The sequence below is a fragment of the Carettochelys insculpta genome, chromosome 4 (assembly GCF_033958435.1).
Source record: "Carettochelys insculpta isolate YL-2023 chromosome 4, ASM3395843v1, whole genome shotgun sequence".
Taxonomy (NCBI): domain Eukaryota; kingdom Metazoa; phylum Chordata; order Testudines; family Carettochelyidae; genus Carettochelys; species Carettochelys insculpta.
The window spans coordinates 89,210,544-89,235,261 of NC_134140.1; the positions used below are offsets into that span (position 1 = coordinate 89,210,544).

A 24,718-nucleotide genomic window follows, 5' to 3' on the forward strand; every position below is an offset into this window, starting at 1 on the left:
GTTGGATAAATCAAAATAAGAAAATGAATCAGCCAGTCCTAAATCAGGAACTTTCCAGGTGAAGCCTAGTAGCTAGACCTTTTAAGACTTCTCTTGTCCTGGGCTATTCAAAATTTTATGCTGAAAATCCACTAGTTAATATTTCAGTAATGGATGCAGTTCAAAGCCACATAAATTATTTTTTTACTAGCACTTCAGGCCCTTTCACTGTCTCATTCTCTCAGCACATGTTCATTAACTGTGGCAGTGTGTCAGTGAAGGGGAAACTCTGCTGTAATTTATCCCCTACTGGCTAGTTCAGTAGGGAGATCCATTTCAGATATACCTTTCCCCTTTTGCATCTCCTATGATTTTTCTCTGTCATTCTGCAAAACTCAGAATCTAAGTGATCAGGTTGAGGTACAAAGTAATAAGCTTTTAGATGTTGCGTTTTGCCCTGATTTTCTCTTGATGGAAAGAAGTCTTAGTTTAATACCTAGCTTTAGCAGTTGACAATGGCAGATGTAATTAAAATTGGTTTTGGGGCATTGGCACATAGTTGAATGTAACCAACATTCCTACCATGTTCACCTGTCCTCTTCCCACTTTGTTCTTCCTGTGTCACCGCCAAATGAAATCCTTAATTTATGGTCTCTCATCTGTCTTTCTTTCTCTTCCTATACTTTGGAGTCTGCCATAGATGCCGCTTGTTTTCTTTTCCTCTTCATAACCTCTCCATTCTTCCTTCTGTGTCACGTTCCAGGCTCATTGGCAGGGTCAGTCTCTCAACCTTGTCTGTACCATGCTCTGGTATCCCTCCCTATCTCACCTTTCTTTCATAAGCTCCAGTCTGTTAACAACTCTGATTTACCCTCCAACCCTACTGTCCTTTCCTTTTGTTGGCCTCCTAGGAGGGACCCATTGTCTCCATCGCTCTCTGTGCCCACCCTCTTTAATGTTTCACTTTCTCCCCTCATTTAGTTTTTCTGTGCTGACTCCAGGGCTGAGGAATGGCTCTGGAAGGAAGAAAGAATCCAGAGACCATTCCGATTTACTGCACTACAGTATAGCCATCTTCCCTGAAAAACAACTGTACTCCTCCACTTTGAGGGTCATTACTACAGCTCTCAACCCCTCTTTTCTTCTGACTGCCTTCTGCCTTCTGTCTGCCTCCTCCTCCTCCTCCTCCAAGCCAGACTGCTTCAAAAAAGACAAAAGGACATCACCACTTTTCTAAAATTCACAACTCCACTTCGAAAACAACATTTGCCACGTTGGTTAAAAAACACAGTGTATCAAATTTCTGTCTGTATTAACCCCCTCCCTTCCCCTTCTCCCAAGAGGTATATTCAGCAAACTTCGGTATTACAGCCCAGTGATATGATTAGACTAGTTCAAAAGAAGTCCTTAAAGGGCCGAGTGTGGCTCTGGAGCCGCAGGTTGCAGACCCTTGGTCCCTATCAATAACAGTGACTAAAACAGACTTTCAAATCCAAATTTGCAAAAACAGATTTATCATATGCCTCTACAAAGCATGTGCATGCCTACAAACAGGTCATTTTAGTCCTTGGGTTATCTAATTTTGGCATTCATTTTTCTGTGGTTTTCTAGTTTATAAAAAAGATTCTTCAATATAACTCATACATACTAAATCGAAAATTAAAACCGTAATACACTTTTAATACAATATTTTAACATGCAAGGAGACTTAATCCATCATGGTTATGGATTTGAATCACGTGACATTGGTTACATTCCTTTTAAAATATTTTTTCTTTCAAGTCAGTTGATTTTTATGAATAGCCAAATTTGAGGTAAATATCTATAAAGCATGAAAATTCCACACTCTAGCTAACAAGCATTATGAAATATTTCAATGTGATCTACAGCCTGATTAAGGCTTGCAAAGCTTGAACATGAACACAAAGGGCTCCTTTTTCATCTGTGCTTGAATTACTGGATCTGATTTTACACATCACCCACATTATATATTCTTGATCAAAAACAGATTTTTCTCCATTTTTAAAGTGTGTAAGAATATCTGATCTTTCTGAAGGCTCTCACTGATTATTTTGGCCCAAATCAACATTAAATGTTGGCAGTTAAATGTATAATAGCCTGCTGAGTGTGGGCATCCTATTAAAACAGAAACAACGACAAATCAACACTATAAGAACATTTGAAGTACTTCCTTCAAATAGCTGAAAAATAAGACTTTGACATGCAATTCAGCGTTTTTCATAAATCAAGACATTCAAGGCACCTGTATTTTATTTACACATTTTAAATTTTGAAACATTTCATGGTAAATTAGCTATCTGAAGATTATATGTAGTCTGTATGTTGCTTGCTTACTCTAAATGTTTGTCTGACAATGATATATGCAATATATACCTCCTGGGAGAAGGAGCCCTGGGGGAAGTTAATATAGTGCAGAGACAGAGATTTGATGCATTGTTTTTTTTATCCAACATGGTAAATGTTGTTTTGGAAGTGGAGTTGCGAATCTTAGTAAAATAGTGATTTTAACTTTAAGTATCATGATGCTTCATTTACATTAATCATGTTGGCATGCAGTATAGGATGAAGTCTGACAAACTTTGGTATTACAGCCCACTGACATGATTAGACTAGTTTCAGATTCCAACAACAGATTTTCTGTGCCACAGCTGTGCAAAGTCAGTGTCAGTTTAAAATGGAATACTGTAATTTCCTTGTAACTCTTATTCCTAAGTGATCAATTTTCCATAGAAGTAGTAGGAAAGGGAGCCAAGTGGAGTGAGTAGCAGGGTCTGAAGAGCTTTCATACATTTTTAGATCTGTATTTTCACTACTGTTTTTAGTATTAAATTCAGCTAGGGAATTGGGCTGATGCAACTTATAAAGTTCCATGCAACAGATGTTAAAAATTAACATTGATGAGAATGTACCTTTGTCTCTTCCAACTGATTGGAAGGATGGACGTATCTTTGTGTGGGATGCCGTTGTTTAAATATTGGGATGGAATAGCAAAGTAGAGTTACTACTTTCCATGCAGTGTTCTTAAAATTTAAACACAACTGTTTGGTTATGTATAGTGTTCCTGCATTTCTCTCTGAGATAACCACTGCTGTGGAGAGAAAATTTATACTATTGATCTATTAGCTCAAGATCTAGCATTAAGACAGTTTGTAGACATGTCCCACTGCTCTTAGTTTGTGGTTTTTTGTGCATTCATATAAAAGACCTGTAAATGGGAAAAGGCTAGCAAGGGCACAGGGAAATACAGACCTACATAAAGTGAAACACTTACCCCTCCAGTCTGCAAGGCCTTTTAATAAAAGTGGCATTATAAAAGTTCAGCTGAAATTTGACTAACAAAAGGTTGTGCCTCTGTTACATATAGAGAGAAGTTAATTAGGACTACTGTACACATACATTTACGTTGAAAAAATATGTTTAATTCACAGCTGGTTTTGACGCAAGTCTGGGTATGGACATTCTTATTTCAGAATAAAAGTGCCATCTGATTTTTGCTGAAGTCTTTGTTACATAAATCATAGTTTGAGGTGGGTGAGTGAATTCTCAGGCTTTTACATAAAGATTTAGGTGCTGAGGTTATGCTTAAATGAGAAAACTTTGTACACATTGAACCTCTCTAATCCAGCACCCTCGGGATCTGACTTGTGCCGGATGGGAGAATTTGCTAGACTACAGGAGGTCATATTGTCTAGCAGAATTAGCAGCACTTCCACTCCTTACTGGGCTCTTAGAAGACATTTAGGGGTAAATTACAGCTAAATAACAGCACAGAACACTGAGAGCCAGGACTTTATGGGACCATGGGAAACATGGTCACCCGCATAATAAGTGGTCATCCAGCTAACTAAAATCACACTGGTTTATGGATGTTCCCAGATGAGAGCATTCTGGATTAGAGAGTTTCAACCTGTACCGGTTTCTCAGAAACAGTCTAATTGGACCAGTGGTTTAGGTGCAAAATGTTACAGAGCAGATAGAGCCACAGGGCATGTTCAACGGGACAGCAAACATATATGTGGGCAACCTATATCTTACACGTGGCTAAATAAATGGCAAAATTGACAATTTTAATTGGTGGGAAGCAAACCAACAATTCTTCTGTTCTAAGGAAAAACCACATACTTTCACGAAAATCCGTAGGAAGCGAGAGAAGAAATCAATCTCCAGTGTCTCACTGAAGACCGACCCACCACGCCAATACTCCATCCATCTGCAGCCAGGTTTCCAGCGTGCTGTTCCTCACAGCAGTCTATGTGCCTGGACATATCCCCTCTTGCTGAGGATAGATATAGTCTCCTCAGTTGAAGTACTCACAAATAACTAAAATAATCTGGTCACAATTCTCCACATACTGGAGTAATTATAAGGAATTAGGAACTGTGTTCTGTAGAGACTCTCCAACTGAAACACAGAGAGGGCAAACAGCTTCCCTGTCTATCAGAGATCCCTGAGAACTTATCTTGATTTCTTCTCCTAGCATTTCTTAAATTCTTCACCCTGTAGAACTGCATGATTTTTCTCTGTAGTAGGTGTTCATCTCTCAGTTGCAATATGACAGGTCATCCTCACAAGAATGAGTTAGGCTATCAGTGAAGTGCACAACCTCCAGTCTGTTCAAGCAGCTTTAGACAACCAACACTTACAAAAACTTTATCTGAAACTTTAAGAAACTTTATCTTCCATAACTAGATGATAATATGTAGGCAGAATGCCTTCACTCTTTTGCAGATGATCACTTCACATTATCTGAATGAATAGTATCAGCCAGCTACAGAGGAGGAAATGTCCAGTTATGGATGCTCAGTTTCCTGGGTGGCTTGATGGGATGGGGGAGAAAATACAGGGGGGGATCACCATAAAGGCGACATTGTCCCTCAAAAAAGTAGAAGAATGAGGGGAGAATTTTTTCTGACTATATACTGCCATGAGCTTATAAAATAAAAACAAATGCAAAATTGCTTCATGTTACAGTTATTTAGAGTTCTGGGTCACTGTAGTGGGGTCATCTTTGTGTTATGTCATATAAATAAATATTTACATGATCTGAGTTTTACGTGAAACTGATTTACGTTTACCTGTATTACAGTTGGCAGTCTTTAGCATTTTAAGCCTTTTGCTTCTACCCACTGCACGTTTGTCTTTCTAATTGATGGTGTCCAATTTTGTACGTCTCACTTTGTGTCAGTTGCCAGTGAACTCTTAGTAGGCAGAAAACTGTGCTTATCTGAATGAAGTATAGTACACTGATTTTATACTCCTCTCTGTGTGCACTTTTCATAATACTTCATACTGGAGAATTATACTTTCAAAGCTCCTGATTTTACTATATTAAGAAGCAACTGCTGGGAATGACTAAAGAGCTCTAAGTTACGTATGGGTTTGAATTAAAATATCATGCATTTCATTGCAGGCATCTTTTTCATAAATCTTGTGTAGACCCATGGCTGCTGGACCATCGTACCTGCCCAATGTGTAAAATGAACATCTTAAAAGCTCTAGGGATTCCGGTAAGCAAGTCATGCAAAAGGCTAGTAAAAATAGAGTGAGATCATCTCCATTATGTTTACATGCTTATCTTTTTGTCATTTAGGTTCTCTAACCACATTCATCACCATGCTAGACTGATGTATTAATGGAACACAAGCAGACATCTGTTTTTCTTCCCGCTGCCAATTTGGCCAAGGGGGTTTTGTGTGTGTGTGTGCGCGTGTTTGGTTGGTTAGTTTGCTGAGGGGTAGGGATTTTTTAAACTCATTGAGTCAGGAATGTACAATCACACTCAAATCTTCTTTTCTTTACTCTTTTACATCACATCTGGACCTCCATTCCTCTTCACTGCCTCAAAGCAACGGGTACGCAAATAAAAAATGTCATGGTGTATCGGTCTAAGGGAGTTTTCCTCTGATTGCAAAAGCCACTGCCATTTCTGTCTCATTTCATCCCCTCTTAAACCATCCTTGCATATCAGCAGACCTGATGATCATAATCCTAGTTACAAAACATAACATTTTCCTTGAGTGATTAAACATATGAGAATCTTGTGATTAACAAGCGAACATTTTCTTATACTGTAGTCACTTGGTAAATTCAGATCTGTTCAGAAACCTGCCAAAGCTTGTCAATTAACTCTTTGGTTTGTATTATCAAATATAATTAGTAAACATTCTGCCAACAATGTAGTTTCCCTAAATTAGTTATCTCACATTTTGCTGTCTTCTCCATCAAGAAATTAATCAGCTTTGTTTTATGTAAAAAAGTATCTCCTCATTGTCAAGTTTAACCCTGATACAATGATGCTCGATATGCCAACAGTTGCTGTAAATACACTGTCACCAAACTGAGGCACCAGCATGTCAACATTACATATCTGAGTGCTACATAAGGAAGATGAGACAAAGCAAAACCCCACAGATGAGCAGACAAGGAGAACTAATGTAGTTATGCCCAAGAGCGGCAGTGAAATGACATGGAGACACATAATCCAAACAAATTATTGAAATGAAATAAGAGGTTGATATAAATTTATTTTTCTAAGAAATAGTCCAATGATAAAATACTCATGCAGGTGTGTCTCTTAACTTAGTACAATTACAAAGCCAGCAGGATGCACCTGAAATAATACGCTTATGATATTTTGTAATTAGGCATTATGAGTGTGTTTGTGTATGTGTGCGCTCACATGCAGGAGTGTGACAAAGGGAGAAGTGAAAGATTGATAAAGTTGCAAAGTCAGGCATACTGTCAGTTTTAAAGCTGCATATTCAACCTTCATTCATCGCCCTAATATGCATTACAGTACTGTCTTTAATTCCATCATCACATACTGCTTTTTTTGGACTGACCTCACTGTGGGTCGTCAGCAGAGTTAGGACCTTGAGATCCACCTCTGCTGCAGGTCTTTCAGTAACTTGCAGCAGTAGCAGGGTGTTATGCTGCATGTAGACCAGCCTTTAAGGGGGTTTTGCTAGTGGGTTTCAAAGCAATTATAAATAGTAAAGAATCCATTCAGAACTCCTGTGTTCAGTCCTAGGATCTGGCACAGAGTGTGCTCTTTTGCCCCAAGCCTGTCTCTGTCCCTTCTGCTCCTTTGCACCTAACCCCTGCCCTGCAAGATCCAGCCCACTTATTCCCTTACCCCTTAGTTCTTGTCCCTGTCACCCATAATCCTCTCACCCCTCCCTAGTGGCCGCATATTTTGTATAATCTGTATTTATTAGATATTAGCATTTAAGGTCCTAATATTGCTGTATGTACAGTAGTCCCATTAAAATTAGTGAGGCAATATTAATAAGAACAAGACGTGATTGTAGGACATGATCCTAGAAGGAGTATGTGAGGGGAAAATCTCTGTTTGTTAAAGTAGACCCACTTGTTATGCAAAAATTCAGGAAGAAAAATTGGAGCATTTATTTAAGAACCGGAAAATAAAAAATGCTACTTTTTTGCTTGTGTTTGAAGAAGTCCATTTCTGTTCACAAGTGTATATTCACAGCTCCCTCTAGTATTGGAGAGGTAGCTGTGTTGGTCTGTAGCTTCGAGAACAACAGAAAGTCCTGTGGCACCTTATAGACTAACAGATATTTTGGAGCATAAGCTTTCGTGGGCAAAGACCCGCTTCATCAGATGCATGAGTCGGGGGGTGGTTTCAGAGGGGGTATTTAAAGAGTGGAGTCCCAGTAAGAGGGAGGGCCAGAGCTGACAAGGTCTAGTCAGCAAGGTGGAAATGGCCCAGTATCAACAGTACTTATCAAATCTGTTAGTCTGTAAGGTGCCACAAGATTTTTTGTAGTCCCCTCTAGATCACTGGAAGCCAAACAAATATCTGAACTCAGTGTTTGCCCCTAAACTAATATGGCTAAAATTTTCAAAGGTATGATTTAGGCACATAGCAAATCATATCTTAATGACAGTCCATGAGATTTAAGCCCCAAAAATCATGTAAGAGATTTAGATTTTGTCCCGCTTCCTTCTTGTAACTAGAGTCCTTAATATCTTATCTGTGGAATAAAAGCTCAAAGACTTTTCTTTTTATTTCCATTAGCCAAATGCTGATTGCATAGATGATATACCTCCAGATTTTGAAGCTTCCATAGGAGGACCGCCAACTAATCAGATTACAGGGGCTAGTGATATAACTGTGAATGAAAGTTCTGTAGCTCTGGATCCTCCTGTCCGGACTGTGGGAGTACTACAAGTCATCCAGGATGCAGATCCTCCTCCCCAGGTTGGGGAAGGTAACTTCACAACAAGCAGTAAGTTCCTCCTTCTGCCAGAGTTTGTTCTGACAACAGTATGCAGAAATCGCGATCACTAAGAAATGCATAGGTCTGTAAATCTTGGAATATTGTTTGCTGCTTTAAATTTTACTGAAATCTAGAGGGTAAATAACTTGGCTCATAATGGGAGCTTTGAATTATCTGAAGTACTATTGTGTCACAAATACTCTGAACCCAACATGCAACTAAATGGATTTAATCTGATAGAATAGCAAAGTGAAGTGTATGGAAGAATACTCTAAGAAGTAGGCCCCTTCTATTAACACAAAGTAGACTAAAATTATAGACGTCTTCACGTGTTGTTTAACTGATAATGGAGTCTTTTTACCAAGGTCTTCCTTAATAATCTATGCCTACAATCCTGCTCCTTTTGTTAAATTTATCTGTTGGATGCCTTGGTCTACCAACTTTAGCTATTCCTCCTCCCCAGGCCTGTTGTTCTTTGGTGTACTATTTGTTGTTATTCATATAACGTTTCACTCTTGCTTTCATAACTTAAAATAGCTTCACAGATTCCAAAACCAAAAGAGGCCATTATGATCACCTAGTCTGACCTCCTATATTACAAAGGCCAGAGGACCTCACCAAAATAATTGGTAGAGCATAGTTTTTAGAAAAACATCCAATATTGATGTTAAAATTGCTCAAGACAGAGAATTCACCACAACCCTTAGTAAGAGGCTCCAATAGTTAATTATGCCACACATTTCAAAATTGATGCCTTATTTCCTGTTTGAATCTGTCTTGCTTTAATTTCCAGCCTTTCAACTGTAATGTACTTTTCTCTGCTGTACTGGAGATCCCATCTTTGCATATTTATCCTCCATGTAGGTGGCAATCAAGTCATTGCTTAATATTTTCTTTGTTTTACTAAACAGATTTTGCTCCATGTGTTTGTCACTATTAGGCAGGTTTTCTAATCATTTCACCCTTCTCATGGCTCTTCTTTGAACCCCTCCAATTTTTTAATATTCTTCCTGACTTGTGCAGTAGCAGTCACGCTTGTGCCAAGAACTGTGGTAAAACAGCCTCCCTACTGCTACTCAAGTTTCTGCTGTTTATGCACCTAAGAATCACATTAGCTCTTTTGGTCATAGCATCACTCTGGGAATTCATGTGCAACTGATTATTCACCACAGTCCCCAAATCTTTTGCAGAGTCACTGCTTCTCAGAAGAGTCCCCCCACCTGGTACATATGGCCTACATGCTTTCTTCCTAGATGTGTACTTTTACAAAATGGAAGCCTTGCTGAAGGACTCTTCCTTGAAATCAAGAAAAAAGCACATTCTAATTTCCTTTGTGCTCTTTCATTGTCTTCTTTTCATCACTGGAAGCTTTATTTGTTGTTTCTTGTAACATAGTCTTAGTTTTTCAAAAGGAGTGTTGGTCAAAGCACCTGCTCAGACGATCAGACTTCATTAAATATCAAGAAACAGCTTTGACCGAAAAACTAAATTTGTAACTTGGGGTCTTTTCATGTTAGATTTCTATTTCTTTAATGGATACCATCCATGCTGACAATCCCGAGCTGTCACTAAATGTAACATTTTGTGTTCAAAACCTTCCTTTGTCTGTCTGTCTGTCTAAATGGAACTTGGAGGCAAAAATAGCCAACAATTAGAAAGTATGTATCTGTATGACCATGCATGTTGTTGGGCACAGAAGCAGAAAAGTAACACTCGTGTGTTTGTTGTGGGATAGAGTAATATAATAGAACAATGGATTAGGTGTGAAACTTGCCTATGTCCCAAGAAATTTTGGGTATTTAACTATGGATAATTAAACATTGCTATATTCAGTACGACCCCATGGGATACCAAGATTTAACTTTATTACTTTCCTGTAAGTGAGAGAGAAAGGAGAGTAGCAACATGAAGGCAGAGAGACAAGACAACTTGAGCCTGGAGAGGACAGTTCCCAAACAGCCATCCCAGAAATTCCTCTTCCTTTGTCTGTCTGCCTTCAGTTCTCTCTCTTATTACCACTCTGCATGAATCAGTTCCACTGCTCTGTGGTCACTTTCTCCCAGCAGTGGAATGATCTTAAGTGCTGACTTATAGAATGCTTCTGCCGATGCGCACAGGCAGAAATTGTGGAGAGACAGCATTGTTTGCCTCACAATCTCAGTCGTGCGGAACGCAATGCCATCCATGGTCTCAGAAACAACCCTGACATTATAATCAAAGAGGCAGATAAAGGAGGAGCTACTGTCATCATGAACAGGTCTGACTACCAGAAGGAGGCTTCCAGACAGCTCTCCAATACCAAATTTTACAGGCTACTTTCCTCAAATCCCACCGACGAATACACTAAGAAACTACACGATCTGCTCAGGACACTCCCTACACAAGCACAAGAACAGATTTATACCAACACACCTCTAGAGTCCCGTCCAGGGCTATTCTACCTACTACCCAAGATCCACAAACCTGGAAATCCTGGACGCCCCATCATCTCGCACATTGGCACTCTCACTGAAGGACTGTCTGGTTATGTCACCAGCACTCCCAGCTATCTCCAAGACACCACTGACTTCTGGAGAAAACTGCAATACATTGATGACCTACCAGAAAACACTATCCTAGCCACCATGGATGTAGAGGCTCTCTATACCAATGTCCCACACAAAGATGGAATAAATGCTGTCCGGAACATTATCCCTGATGATGCTACAGCACATCTGATGGCTGAGCTCTGTAACTTTATCCTCACACACAACTATTTCAGATTTGGCGACGATATATACCTTCAAATCAGCGGCACAGCTGTGGGTACCCGCATGGCCCCTCAATATGCCAATATTTTCATGGTTGACCTGGAACAGCGCTTCCTTAGCTCTCATCCACTAACACCCCATCTCTGCTTACGCTACATTGATGACATCTTCATCATCTGGACCCATGGGAAGGAGACTCTGGAGGAATTCCACCGGGACTTCAACAACTTTCATCCCAACATCAACCTCAGCCTGGAACAGTCCACACAGGAGATCCACTTCCTGGACACCACGGTGCTGATACACGATGGCCACATCAATACCACCGTGTACCGTAAACACACTGACCGCTACGCCTACCTTCATGCCTCCAGCTGCCATCCCAGACACACCACACGATCCATTGTCTACAGCCAAGTACTAAGATATAACCGCATTTGCTCCAACCCCTCTGACAGAGACAAACACCTACAGGATCTCTACCAAGCATTCTTGAAACTGCAATACCCACCTGAGGAAGTGGAAAAAATAGATCAACAGAGCCAGACGTGTGCCACGAAGCCTCTTACTACAGGACAAGCCCAAGAGAGAAACCAACAGAACACCACTAGCCATCACCTACAGTCCTCAGCTAAAACCTCTACAGCGCATCATCAGGGATTTACAACCCATCCTGGACAATGATCCCCCACTTTCACAGGCCTTGGTAGGCAGACCAGTCCTTGCCCACAGACAACCTGCCAACCTGAAGCAAATCCTAACCAGCAACTATACACCGTACCACAGTCACTCTAACTCAGAGACCCATCCATGTAACAAACCTCGTTGCCAGCTCTGCCCACATATCTACACCAGCAACACCATTACAGGACCTAACCAGATCAGCCACACCATTGTGGGTTCATTCAGCTGTACATCTACCAATATAATTTATGCCATCATGTGCCAGCAATGCCCCTCTGCTATATACATCGGACAAACTGGACAGTCTCTACGTAAAAGAATAAATGCACACAAATCAGATATCAGAAATGGCAATATACAAAAACCTGTAGGAGAGCACTTCAATCTCCTGGGCCACACAGTAGCAGACTTGAAAGTAGCTATCCTACAACAAAAAAAGTTTCAGAACCAGACTCCAAAGAGAAGTTTGAGCTACAATTCATCTGCAAAATTTGACACCCTCAGCTCAGGCTGAAACAAAGACTGCGAATGGCTGGCTAAATACAGAAGCAGCTTCCCCTCCCTTGGTGTTCACACCTCCAGATCAACTGTAGTAAGCCTCACCCTTGCTGACTGAGCTAACTTGTTATCCGCACCCTTGATCTGGCTTATTTATACCTGGCCCTGCAGATTTCCAAGACCAGCATCTGATGAAGTGAGTCTGTGCTCACGAAAGCTCATGCTCAAAACTTTTCTGTTAGTCTATAAGGTGCCACAGGACCCTTTGTTGCTGTTACAGATCCAGACTAACACGGCTACCCCTCCGATACGTCAGGGAGTGAGCTATTAATCAGTTTTACTTGAGCACAGCATCATAGCAAAGAAACAGATTTAGGGGAAGTAGGGCAATATTAAAGGTGGAGGGGAGAAAAGGTATCACAATGGCCTTTTGTACCATCCTTGTCCTTGGGTCTCTGACAACATTCATGTGATCTAGTAAAGGCTTTAAAATGACAACTTGCCTGCTTTCTGGAGGAGGAGGGCTAGTCTTTCTAAAAGAAAAGGACTCACTGCAGTTTTAGGTCTTTGCATGGTCAAAGTCGTGAGAGCGGGAGGAGAGCAGAGAGAATGTTATGTGCATGCAGTACTCCCGCATGCAAAGTGCCAGTCCAAGAGCTGATAAGGTAGGACTTGTTCAGGCCTCATTTTGTTGGGCTGATCCATTTTAATCAATGAGAGAGATGTTAAATGAGTTGCTAAGATTTAAGCTAGTAAAAGTTGGTTAGTAAAATTTTATTCCTTTCAGCCTTGCTAGTGTCCCTGTTGTTGTGTTTCTCATGATTGATTTCATTGGTGAAATTAAGATTATTTTTATTTGTTAGTAAATTTACTAAACTTGTTGGGCAGTATTCTGATCTCAGTTTTGCTGGTTTAAGACCAGAGTAACGGCACTCAAGCCAGTAGTTACTCTGGATATATATCATCGTATGTACCTGAATTATAGCAACTGTTCTGTATTTTGTCATCAATATGGGATGTCTGATACCCATTTGTGGGGAGTACAGTATTTCTTCAGTTCTGATCTTGGTCTACCCCCCAGACACACTTGGTTGTGCTACCCACAGTGGGCTAGATCAGGTACAGGATGCAACACAGGGATTTGTGACCCTCAGTTCTGGGGCTGTCCGTGGACCATGTTCCATTACACAAGAACAATGAGAAGTCCTGCGGCACCTTACAGACTAACAGATTTATTGAAGCATAAGCTTTTGTGGACGAAGACCCACTTTGTCAGATGCAGCAAAAGGAACTCTTCGACTGACTAAAGCAGCGTGGAGTGTGCTTTGAGTCAGTAGGGCCCACTCACCTGCTTTATTTATACCCTCTGGTTCTCGTATTTGGGGGGTCTGTTTCTTTTCTTTCCACTAATGGTAATAGAGGCAATATATCCGTATCAGCAGTTTGTAGTAGGATTCTTTAAGCCAGAAAACAAAGCTAAGGGGAGGATTCTCCCTTAGAGGGGTAGAGCCCAGGGCTGGTTGCGGAGCACTGGAAGAAAGGAACCACCATAGTCCCTGAACTGGGTGGGGGAAAGTTTCCCTTCATAAGCCTCTGCATTGCTAAGATAACTGCCCGTAGCACTGTGGATGCATGAAAGTGCAGACTAGGGGCAGCTAAGGACTGGCTGTGGGAACTTAACCAGCCCTGTCCGTGAAGTGCTTTAATTGGTTGCATCAATCCTTAGAACAACCAGACTCAGGAGGGCAGAATGGATACTTAAAGCAGGGAACAACTACCCCTGAGCCCAGCTATTCAAAAAGGCCTGTGGCTCCTGGCAAATACAGCAGGTACTGCAGCAGTAGCCAGAGTCCTGGGCCTTTTAAATCACTGTCGGGGGGCTGCACAGCACACTCTAGGCCACAGTGAGGGATGCCCGGTGTAGGTATGGTGCACTCTGGGTGGACAGCACTGTGGCTGCCTGGGGGAGGCCTGCTGCAGCCCTGCCCGTTCTGATTGAGGTACCACCCCTTCCAAGAGCCTGGAGCCAAGTCCCCCACCCCCACCTTGCCCAGGATCCGGGCAAGTCTGTAGGCCCCACTGAAGCCACCTTAGATAGCTTCAATGCCCTGGGCCAGGGTCTGCAACCTGTGGCTCCTTAAGGACTTATTTGTGGCTTCTGACATTATAATTGCAAAGTGCAAAACACCTCCTGATTATTTTTGATAAACGGTGAACACCTAAAAGCCCAACAATGAACAATTCATCTCTAAGTAGCAAACGATATGTGATCTCATAACACTGGATAATTCTCCCCTTAATATGTGCAGTGCATTCTGGGATATGACACGTATCTGTGTTTTGATCATGTTGCTAATAAAGTCTTGATTTTGAAAAGGCAAAGGAAGCTTGCGGTGTTCCTGCTGTGAATACACATTTTAAGAAAGAAAACTGAAATTAAACGTGAAGTAAAATTGGCATAATTTAAGTAGGTAGCGGTGAAGTCAGGAAGATAGTGGAAACAGAATATGTAAAAAGTTTGTGAACGTCCTGCCGTAAACATGTTTCACATTACAAATGGCTGCGTGTGCGCTGTTCTTAAAACAAGGCTACAAAATGTATGGTTTGCTGTTATTTATGAAGGACTGTCTCGTATTCACAGGCATTGGGGCTCTTGAATTATTGAGTTTTTTACCGAATTTGGAAAAATGGTAGTTCATGCTATTTTGGTTGCCAACCTCTGCCCTGGACTGTACTTATGTGTAATATGCTGAGTACACAGTCTCATCTGTGGTATTCCGGTTTGGTGCTTGATTTTTCAGTTAATGATGACTGGGTTTTCTATTAGGTATAAATTATTATTAGAATTTGTTCTTTTTGGGTTTAAATGTAATGCTTGAAAAATTTTTTTCACTGATCAGGTGCACAGACTTAAATCAGCTCAATAATACATCCATGTGGTCTGGTTCACAATCGTAGTCAACAGCTGGACCTGCTGTTCATTATGAGAGGGGCTGGCAGTAACCTAACCCCTTAATGTATGTTTGAGAGTTAGTGGCCTGAGTTTGAGGTGATGAGAACTCACAATTCCACTGGACTTTAGTAAGCACGGCAAGTGTTCAGCCCCACAGGCCCTTGAGTTCTCAAACAGTGCACAGCTTTAATCTATTTAGGGGACACAGTTATGACCAATACACATTGTAATTTAAATGAAGATATAATGGGGTCATAGGGTAGCCATGCAGTAAGTGACTTGGTCATAGCTGTGTTATAGTTAGAACTTTAAACAACAAGAAATATGTCAGAATAATTATGAATTATATACTCGCTTGGACTACAGTTACACTGGCGAGTTTTAACCAACAAAACCTCAGTTTTGTCGACAAAACTGGTGGAATGTCCACACACAAAATGTGTTTTGTCAAGAGTTTATCGACAAAACTCAGCACTTTTGCCAGCAGTGTTCTGCTTTTTGGCCATGAGGCGTAACACTTCTGTCAACAGATTCTGTCGAAAAAGAAGCTGTGTGGATGCTCTGGGGGACCTTCTCTTGACAGACGGCATCCAGAACAATGGACAGCGCTGTCCGCTGTGCTTCTGGGTGCTTGTTTTGTCGCCAGAGTGGCCGGGCACTCTGGCCGCTCTGTCAACAGAGCAGAGCGCTCTTCCAATTGGCTCTTGTGTGTGGATACACTCTGTCAACAGAAGTTTTGTTGGGAAATCTCTTCCAACAGTGATTTCTGTCGACAGAGCACTGTAGTAATTATATTGAATAGTTCCGGTGTGGTCAATGTTCTAGATCCTCAGAGGTTCCTCTCAGACTCCCAATGTAAACTCATTTTGTCTGTGATTTTACAAATGATGGCTCTGGCTGCTGCTAGGAATGTTTGCAGAGGTATTTGATTTTTTTTCCCCTTTTTCCCCCTCCTCTGCTCCTTTATGCTCTGCTAATGACAGACAAGTGCTTCTGGGCTTAGTCTGCACTGGAGATTTGCCTGGCTTTTTCTTGTGCTTGAACCTGTGGGAGCTGCAGCAGCCATGCAACGTCTGTGGAGTACACAGCATCCAGACGCTGCACTGGCTGCCACTGTTGCTGTTTCTGTGGATTGTTGTGCTTATCCCATGGTGCTGTAGGTTATTCTTTCTGTTCTTGTATGGGGGGTGTATTTGTTCCCAAACAGGATCCAAAGGGAGGGACTTCTGAAAGTGGGCCTAGGGGAAGGACACTTTCATAGTACTACATACGTGGGATGAAATGCTGTATCCACTGAAATATTTATTAGGTGGTGTTAATAATAGGATGTGTATGTTAAATTCCTTTATTTCCTTTTTCAGTCCCTGCATATCTCAAATTGATATCAGCATTTTAAAATTAAGGAGAATTTTAGTTTTATATTCAGCTCAGCAATGGACTTTTTATTTCAAGAATCAGTGGCCCTCTTAATCTTAACATCTCCAAAGTGTCAAATCTCTTTTCCCATTGCCTCACGTATAGTGATGGTTGCACTGCATTGCTTCTGAATAGTGAGCTATTCTACGTCAAGTGCTATCATTCGGGCTTGTCTTCGCTGGATTAGGTGGTTGGATGGTTGAAAACCTCCTCTTTTCCAGAAGAAAAGCCCTTGCATCCACATCCAAAGTTTGTTGTTCTTTTATAAGAGGGCATTTCACTCGACATAGTAAGTCCACCAAAACTAACAACTTTCATCGATTTCCCCCCGCCTCCCTGCTTTCAGTTTCAAAATGGAATCAGTGTGTACTAAGCCAGGGGTGGGCAAACTTTTTGCATCAGACCCTACTTTTCATCCCTGCTATTAGCAGCCCCACCCACCACCTGTCTAATGGAATCCAAACTGACAGAAATTTCAGTTTTATGTTCAGGTGGGGGAAAAAAAACCCTTTCAGCATGTGTAAGAAAATAAGTATGGAGAACATAAAAACTTTATTAATTGATTTATAATTTTGAATACACAGACATAAAAACAGTAACCTATTTCAACATTTTAAATGAGGTGGATGAGCCTGAGACTCAGCTGCCGATTGTGCTCTGCCCCCCTTAGGAAATTACAGGCCCCTCTTTGCTCACTCCTGTACTAAGCAGAAGTAATTAATACTTAATTGGCTTCAGAGAGGCATCCCATCATTGCTGTTATTTCAAAATTGGGCTCTCTAGTGTGGACACTCTCAATTTTGAGATGCTCTTGCAGCGTGAACACTCTTTTCAGAAATACTTTATTTAGAAACTAGACAATTCAAAGAAGTTATTTCTGAAAAACTCTGCGATGTAGACATAGCTGAAATGTCCTAGCACCTTGAGAGCAGGATCCATTCCATGCAAATGTGAATGTTACCACAGGGGTTAGATCATGGCATTTGGCCACTGCCTTGAATAAGAGGTGATGCTGAGCTAACCTGCCTGTGGGGGAGCTGCGGCAAGTTTTGCCTGGTTGTGCACATAAGCAATGTACCCATGGCAATGTCCCTTTGAATGGTGGCCAGCTCCTTTCCTAGAGACTGCCAACTGTTTGGATCAATAGAAACAGGATTCAAGGCAATTTCTCCTTCTCTCTTTCACTCCTGTGGAGCAATCTTCTCCTCTGAGCCTCAGATCCTTCCATTTCCACAAGCACAGAAATTGCAGTGTTCTCGGGCTTTACATAGAGTGAAGGCTCCTTCCCACCTCCATTCACCAACGTCTGAGCGACAGCTAATCAGCATTAAGTATCTAAGTTAAAAAACACTATAGTTCTCTTACAGAAAAAGCAGCTAGAGTGTATATTTTAAAAAGTCCTTGATATAAATCTGGCATTTGGAGAAAAGTAAAGCATTCATACACTTTTGTTTCACCCTTGATCATATGGACACTTCCCAGTTCACATGGTGTTTGCTATTTTTGGTAACAGTTTGTGTGCATTTACAGGCTTCATTCTCTGTTCATATTTTATTTCTTGGTGAGAACTATAAATACTTCTGCTCTTTCAAGCTGTACAATCCCCAAAGAGCCACATGCACTGACTATCAGTTTAAGAAAATGATTTGCATGCTGCATGAGGCCCACTAGATTTACCCCATGCACACACATGCACAAAACTCTGCAGTCTAGAAACTCCCCAGGCAACTCCAGAGAGAGAGAAGGTCCTGAGCTGCAGTAACCACTGTGCTCAGCCTGGAGACAAATGGATAGCCTGGGAGATTCTTACATTTTATGTGGACCTGAAGCTGTGAGGCGCAGCTGTGTGAATAATGTGTTTGCTGGGTTTTGGCAATTCCAAAAAAGTAGAAGAAAAACAGCTACAAGTCAAACAAAATAGTTGCTTCTCAACAAAACGTTGTTCAAATTCAACCATTGTAAAAGATTTTCATAAAATCATAGAATCCTATTTGCTGGAAGGGACCTCAGGAGGTAATCTAGTTCAGCCCCCTGCATGACTCAGGATCAACCCTGACTCAATCATCCCAGCCAGAAATTTGTCAAGCCAGGACTTAGAAACTTCTAAGGATAGAGATTCCACCACCTCTCCTTTGATGTATTTTAATAGGATTAAAGGAAATTTCTCAAAGTTATTGCACACCAAAATTCCATTTTAAAAATGTCAAAATTAAACATTCCAATTTCAGAAATTTTTTACGGAAGAATTTGGTGGAACCAACACATTGTCAAACTGTTCTGGTGTTGCCAGATCACTGTTTTGCACCAAGAATATTCAGGTAACCAATGTCATCTTCTGTTCAAATGTGAAGTCTACCTGATGGGTTTGGGAGAACATTTCTTTTCCTGGGTTTTTCTGGGTTGCGGATCAGCTCTAAAGATATAGATTGTCAGAGCTTTGTCACACTAGTTGGGTAGTTTCTTTATTAAAATAAAAACTCTTAGAAAGATTTTGATCTGTGCATTTTTTAAAAGTCTGTTGGGAAGATATACTGTTAATTGGCTGCTGAAAAAAAATGAAGAGCTATCATAAGAATTTTATCACCTGGTGACTCGTAATCGTTTGGCCGTTCATCTGTGTTGTGAGTACTTTGTTTTGAAGTTAGGAGGAAAAAGCATCTGAAAACTGCAAAAGCTTATGGTGAAAGCATCTAAATGACAAACAAATTGTGTCCTGGAGATGGACTACTCATAGAATTCATTTACTCAAAACGTGACAGGTTTAAGTACCAAGTGCCTTAGATGTGATGTGTGTTAAAGCCTTGTTAAAACTCTAAAGTGATGCTTAGCTAGACAATTAGCAGGCACTGAAAATTACAGTGGTCCGAGTTCCTGGATTTTTTATTTTGAGGAATTGTCTATACAGTGTATTAGCACACCCCAGGTGAAATATTAATTCCTGATCCACAGCAGTACGCCGCAGAGTGTCTGGTGTGGTGGACCCCTCTTCTACATGCTTAAAAGTTCCCATGTGTGCACTGATGTAGTCTTTTTGCAATCAATACTAAGGAACATACGAGGGAACTTTTATCATGTAGCACCAGGATCCATGCCATTCTTCCCTGTGTGATTATGCTAGTGCAAACTAAAATGTACACTTGAGTTGATGAGCACTAATTGTATAAAATTTTCGCTTGTGCCACTGCTTATCTGCAAGGCTGATGACTTACTTACAGGAACACCACCAGCATGAATTCACCAGTCCCATAAGTTGAGTGTAAGTATTTTCTTACTACATTGGCCCTTGCCCTTCTGCTCATATTTGTGGTTTCACAAGGACATTTTCCTACTTTAAAATGTTTTTTTTCTTTTTGTCTTGGTTTGTGTTACCCCCTCAAAGCACAAGCTGTCTCTATATGTCAAACAGTAAAACTGACTGTACAAAAAATGCTATCAAATGCACAAAGTAGACAAATTCAAAAGATTGAGACAAATATTTGGCAGATAAATCTGCCATCTCTAGTGACATGAGGGAAAACCTACAGCAATGGCATGGATGAGGCCTTTCAGCTCCAGGCACGGAGTGGTCCCTTAGTGCCGGGAACTCTTTTTTCCTGCACAGAAGGGCTCAACCACCTCTGTGAGACCTGTCTACCTCTTCTGAATCTCATGGCAAATCCTTAGCTTGTTGACCTATCTGTGTGGGAGAAAATACTGGGGCTGGAATACCAAGGAAGAAGGTGACGGAGAACTGGCAATTGGTTTAAATTCATATCTTAGGTGTTAAGGTGGCGTTCTATGAAGCTCTTATTTTGCACAGTCATTTGTGACTGGGCACAATAAAAGAGACCTTTGGCATGCTCCTTAATCACTAAGTGCCCATGAAACATCATGGGCCCCAGTGTTCTAGGTCTGGTATGTACGCCTAGCACTAGATGCAGCCTTCCCTGAGAAATGTTGTTTATGAGATGCAACATGCAAATAAATTTTACCAGACAATGGGGACGAGAGGCCTAATGCAGACAGCAACAGGCTCACCGAAGGCAAAACAAGTTCCATTTACAGGAAATTTTGCTAGATGCATTGATCCGAAAGTGAGAGATTTCTCTCGGCATTCTCAGGTTGGTAACCATTCTAAAAATGGTAGATATTTTCTCATGGACAACAAGCCTGGGTAAAACCTCAGTGACACTAGCTACGCAGCAATTAAACAGACCTCTAGTCTGCGGGCATTTACCTATACCTTAATAGCTGTGCGATGGAGCTAATTCTTAACTGCCACCTCTCCGGGCAGAGACACTCATCCACCCCTTTCTAAACAGGTATTTTACACTGCAGTCCCCTTGTGAGTCTCCCTGTGCAGATGTGACAGACATTCAGCTCCCTGCACTTTAGTTTCCCTCCAAAGACAAGGGCAGTGATTTACCAGGAACCATTCAGCTCTTTCAGAGCAGAGTTTATTTAAGGTCAGAATCATACAGAGAAACCATATAAAACTTTAAATGCCTACTAAACCTAACAGAAGTCACCCATCAGCTCTGCGGGGACCCTGACAAGTTTCAGTCTTCTCAACCTTTCAGCATAATGGGGAACTCCTGGGACAACAGGCTGTATCCATTTGTTGAAAGAAAAACAAGACCCTAGAAATTGTCTGCTTAAAGTCAGCCTTTGTCCCCAATAGCATTTATCTCTTGGCCTCCTAAAAGTGAATAAAAGCCACCACTGTCCCCTTTCTCTTGCCCCATTTAGTCCATAACTTAAAAGGACTAGATAGCTGCATAGCCAAACATGGGGTTTTGCAATTAATCACACCCTACTGTGAATTCAGATTCCACAAAAAGTCCCCCACCCCCGGCCTATGCACTAGGAACACACAAATATACATGCCTTGTATTCATATAAAGTCCTGTGAATATTCCATAGGATCCTATCATCTAGCCCACCTTGGTATAATGGTCTTTGAAGTTTTCATGATTTCAAGGCTTCGCACTAACTGAACAGATAAAATTTCAGAAAGCTAATGAAAGTAATCTCCATATACACCTGCGTTCATTGTGTTTGTCACAGTGTACTTAGAAGAGCTCTTTCCAGGTTATTTTGGGCTTGTGAGTTCAGATTTTCTTGTACTATTGTCAGAATTTGCTAGTTTCAGCTTGCATGAATTAGTCTGTCTGAGGGACTTCTGTTTGGAGAGGGGGCAAGAGCATGCATCCTGCTGTAAGAATGATGAGACCGTATTTTATGACACATTTCTGTCCTTGCTGCTACATATCTGGAAACCTATGTGGAAAAAGCATTTTTCTTGTATTTGTTACATTTTGATTAGCTTGGTGCTGCAGGACAATGAAGAAAAGTTTGCAAGCAGAGCGCGAGTATGTAAAAGATGCAGAATAAGGTACATGAGTGATGACTCTGTGGGTGCTCTGAGGCTGAAGCACACACTAAAAAATAGGGGTACTTTGCATTAATTTTTTGTAAGCCCTGACATCCCTGGACCATGGCTGTGCCCCAAAGCCCTGCCCCTGCTCAGTGACTTCCCCCAACTCCCCGCAAGCTGCCCTCACAGGGATGAAGCAAGTAGGAGAAGTGGGTAGAAGCAGAGATGAGCAAGTGGCAAGTGTGGCCCCAAGGAGAAGAGACAGAATAGAAGTGGGGCTTCAGGGCAGAGCGAAGGAGAATTGGATCCCTTCTGCGCATGAGCTCCAGTACTGAGTACCCATTAACCACCCATGTTACTGACAGTTTCATCCAGAAAGCTACCGTGAAATGTAATGTCTTTACACTGGGATGCTAGTGAAGACAGCTTGTGGGTGACTTCAATAATTTTAATGTATTGTAATTAATGATAACATAATTGTCGTTCCTTATTATTTTGATAAACTAACGTCTCAGTGATAGACACATTCAGGAACTAGATTGTGAAAGAAACATAAAAATGCTGAAAATGGCCTCCACCCAAAATTGGCAGAGTTCCGCCCCCGCCAACCTCCAAACGTGTACCCAACTCTTCAAAAGCACTCACCAGCAAAGCCAAGTGTCAGTGCCTGCATACCAAAATATTCTGAAGCTTACTAGAGAGGTGAGGAGAGCACATCAGCTGATGATGAACATGGTTTCTCCACATGAAATCTCCATGTTTCTTAGATTGCATTGTTTCAAGGACAAAAATACAAAGTATATTTAAAAATTTAAAAAAAAAAAATCTTCCCTGGCTGATTCCTAATGCAGTTGTGAAATTAGGCAGCATTTTTGGAAGAGCCACATTCCGGTGCAGTAGTCAAAGTAATAGATCAGACATATAAGGTGATACTTGAGGTGCATTATGTCCTGTCTGCATGTCATACGGGATTTAAGGAGGCTGAGGTATTTACTTAGGAGCTAAGTTTGTTAACCATTGTGTCCCTTTTGTTTGAAGAGACACTCAGGGTCCTAAGTGTAGGTCTGTAAGTCTGTTCCAAAATATCAGTGGTACCTTTAAATTGTCATTCTAATATGTGAAGAGCTACGAACTATTCGGGCTGCAAAATTCTTGCCATAAGATTTTTTAGAAAACATGACCCTAAAAGCAATCGTGTTCTAGAATTTCTGATGCCTGCTCTCCCACCTGTTCAGTTGATAGAATCATGGAATCCGAGGGCTGGAAGTCAAGTCCAGCCCACAGTTGATAACCCTTTCCACTCTGAGAACACATTTCAAAGGAAAGCTGCCAGGAAAAGCAGTGAGGGAAAGATAATCTTTTGGACTGGTCAGTCTGGACTACCACTTCTTACTGCACTTTCCCACTCAGTAGCTGGAAGCTTTTGGGTTATTTGAAGGAATTCTTTTTCTTTCTCTATCATGCTAAATAGATGTGGCTCATAAACACTGCGGTTTGTCTCATTAGTAAGTGTCAGACTAATGCTTGCATGCAAGGCTGCCTTCCCTGAGGAATTCTGTGCATGTAAAGGATATGTATTCTGATTCAGAAAGTTCGTATTTCTAAATGAAATAATTGGGCCATATTTTAACTTTTTAATCTTTTGCAGATCCTCAAAGGCATTCTTTTGCCATATGAAAATGTTCAGTTTAAAAACAGAGCTTTTTGTAGGTCATTGGAGCTCAACTAAAATGTTTTAAGTGTTTTTTATTTTATATTTTAAAAATGGCTATACTAGTTTTAAGGCAGTGTTAATTAGGAAAATATGAACACGGATTTTAAAATGGGGGTGCTAAGGTGTCAGCATTTATTTAGAGGTTTCACATTCCTGGTTGTCAGCTCATTGAAAGATAAAATAACAAAGCTGTCTTCGCTTCCCTTCACTTTCATTCTTTGATCCCAAAGAACATGTGTGATGACTCAGAATTTAAAAAAGCACTATAAAATAAATTGGCAGCAGAAGTATTTCTTTAAAATCTTGGGGGATGGTGGAAGTGTCAATAACTAAAGATGCATTAAAATGAATGTAATACAGGCAGAAGCTTTTCAATTCTAATAACCAGTGTTCAAAAATGAGTTTTTGTCTTGGTGTAACATGGTTAGTAACACTGGCATAGACTTGATGAGGCTGCTTCAGTTAGAAGCTTTGGATGCAACATAGCAGCAAGGTAGAAATGTTAATGGCACATCTTGAATGACCAGATGATCTAATTTTCTAGGAATATTCTCATATCCTTACATTTTGTTCTCCGTTACAGAGGTTTTGCTTGTTTTTGTTATACTTTTGTTATACTCCCTATTAAAAAAGCCTGCATACTGAAATTCTCTGTCAATGGAATAAAAATAACATAGTCTCTTCCCCATTTTGCCTGTCCAATAAGTCTGAAACATGATCTTAAACTGGTCTCCTCATAGAGTCAAAAGTCCGTAAAATCTCCTTGTTCACTATGGCTGTGAATTGTGTTAATCTACAAGGCCTATGTCCCACTAATCCCATATTTTGAGGACTTATATCATGCATACACCTTTTGCTGGTCTGTACAGGGGTAATTCCACCCCTTGCGGATGAACATTCTTGACTTCATAAAAGATTCTATGCAAGCACAGCAGTCCTTCAGTGCCTTGACCTTCAGCTTTTCTAATTAATCTTACAACCAGGGTGCCTGTCAGTGCCAAGTCTAATGGATTTATTTGTTATGTGAAAGTTTGTCCACTAGAGACAGGACTGAGAGGGGACACATTTTAAGTAGGCTGCCAAAAAATTGCCAAGTGGTGACAG

At 40.9% G+C, this 24,718-nt stretch overlaps 1 protein-coding gene across 1 annotated transcript in view; it reads left to right on the forward strand.

The window, feature by feature from the left end:
- The window catches only part of RNF150 (ring finger protein 150), a 185,445-nt gene that overhangs the window by 127,097 nt on the left and 33,630 nt on the right, over positions 1–24,718 (forward strand). The window contains exons 5-6 of the mRNA XM_074993277.1: positions 5,411–5,507; positions 8,042–8,252. Of these exons, the coding sequence (XP_074849378.1) occupies positions 5,411–5,507; positions 8,042–8,252 (308 nt within the window). The remainder of the gene's footprint in view (positions 1–5,410; positions 5,508–8,041; positions 8,253–24,718) is intronic.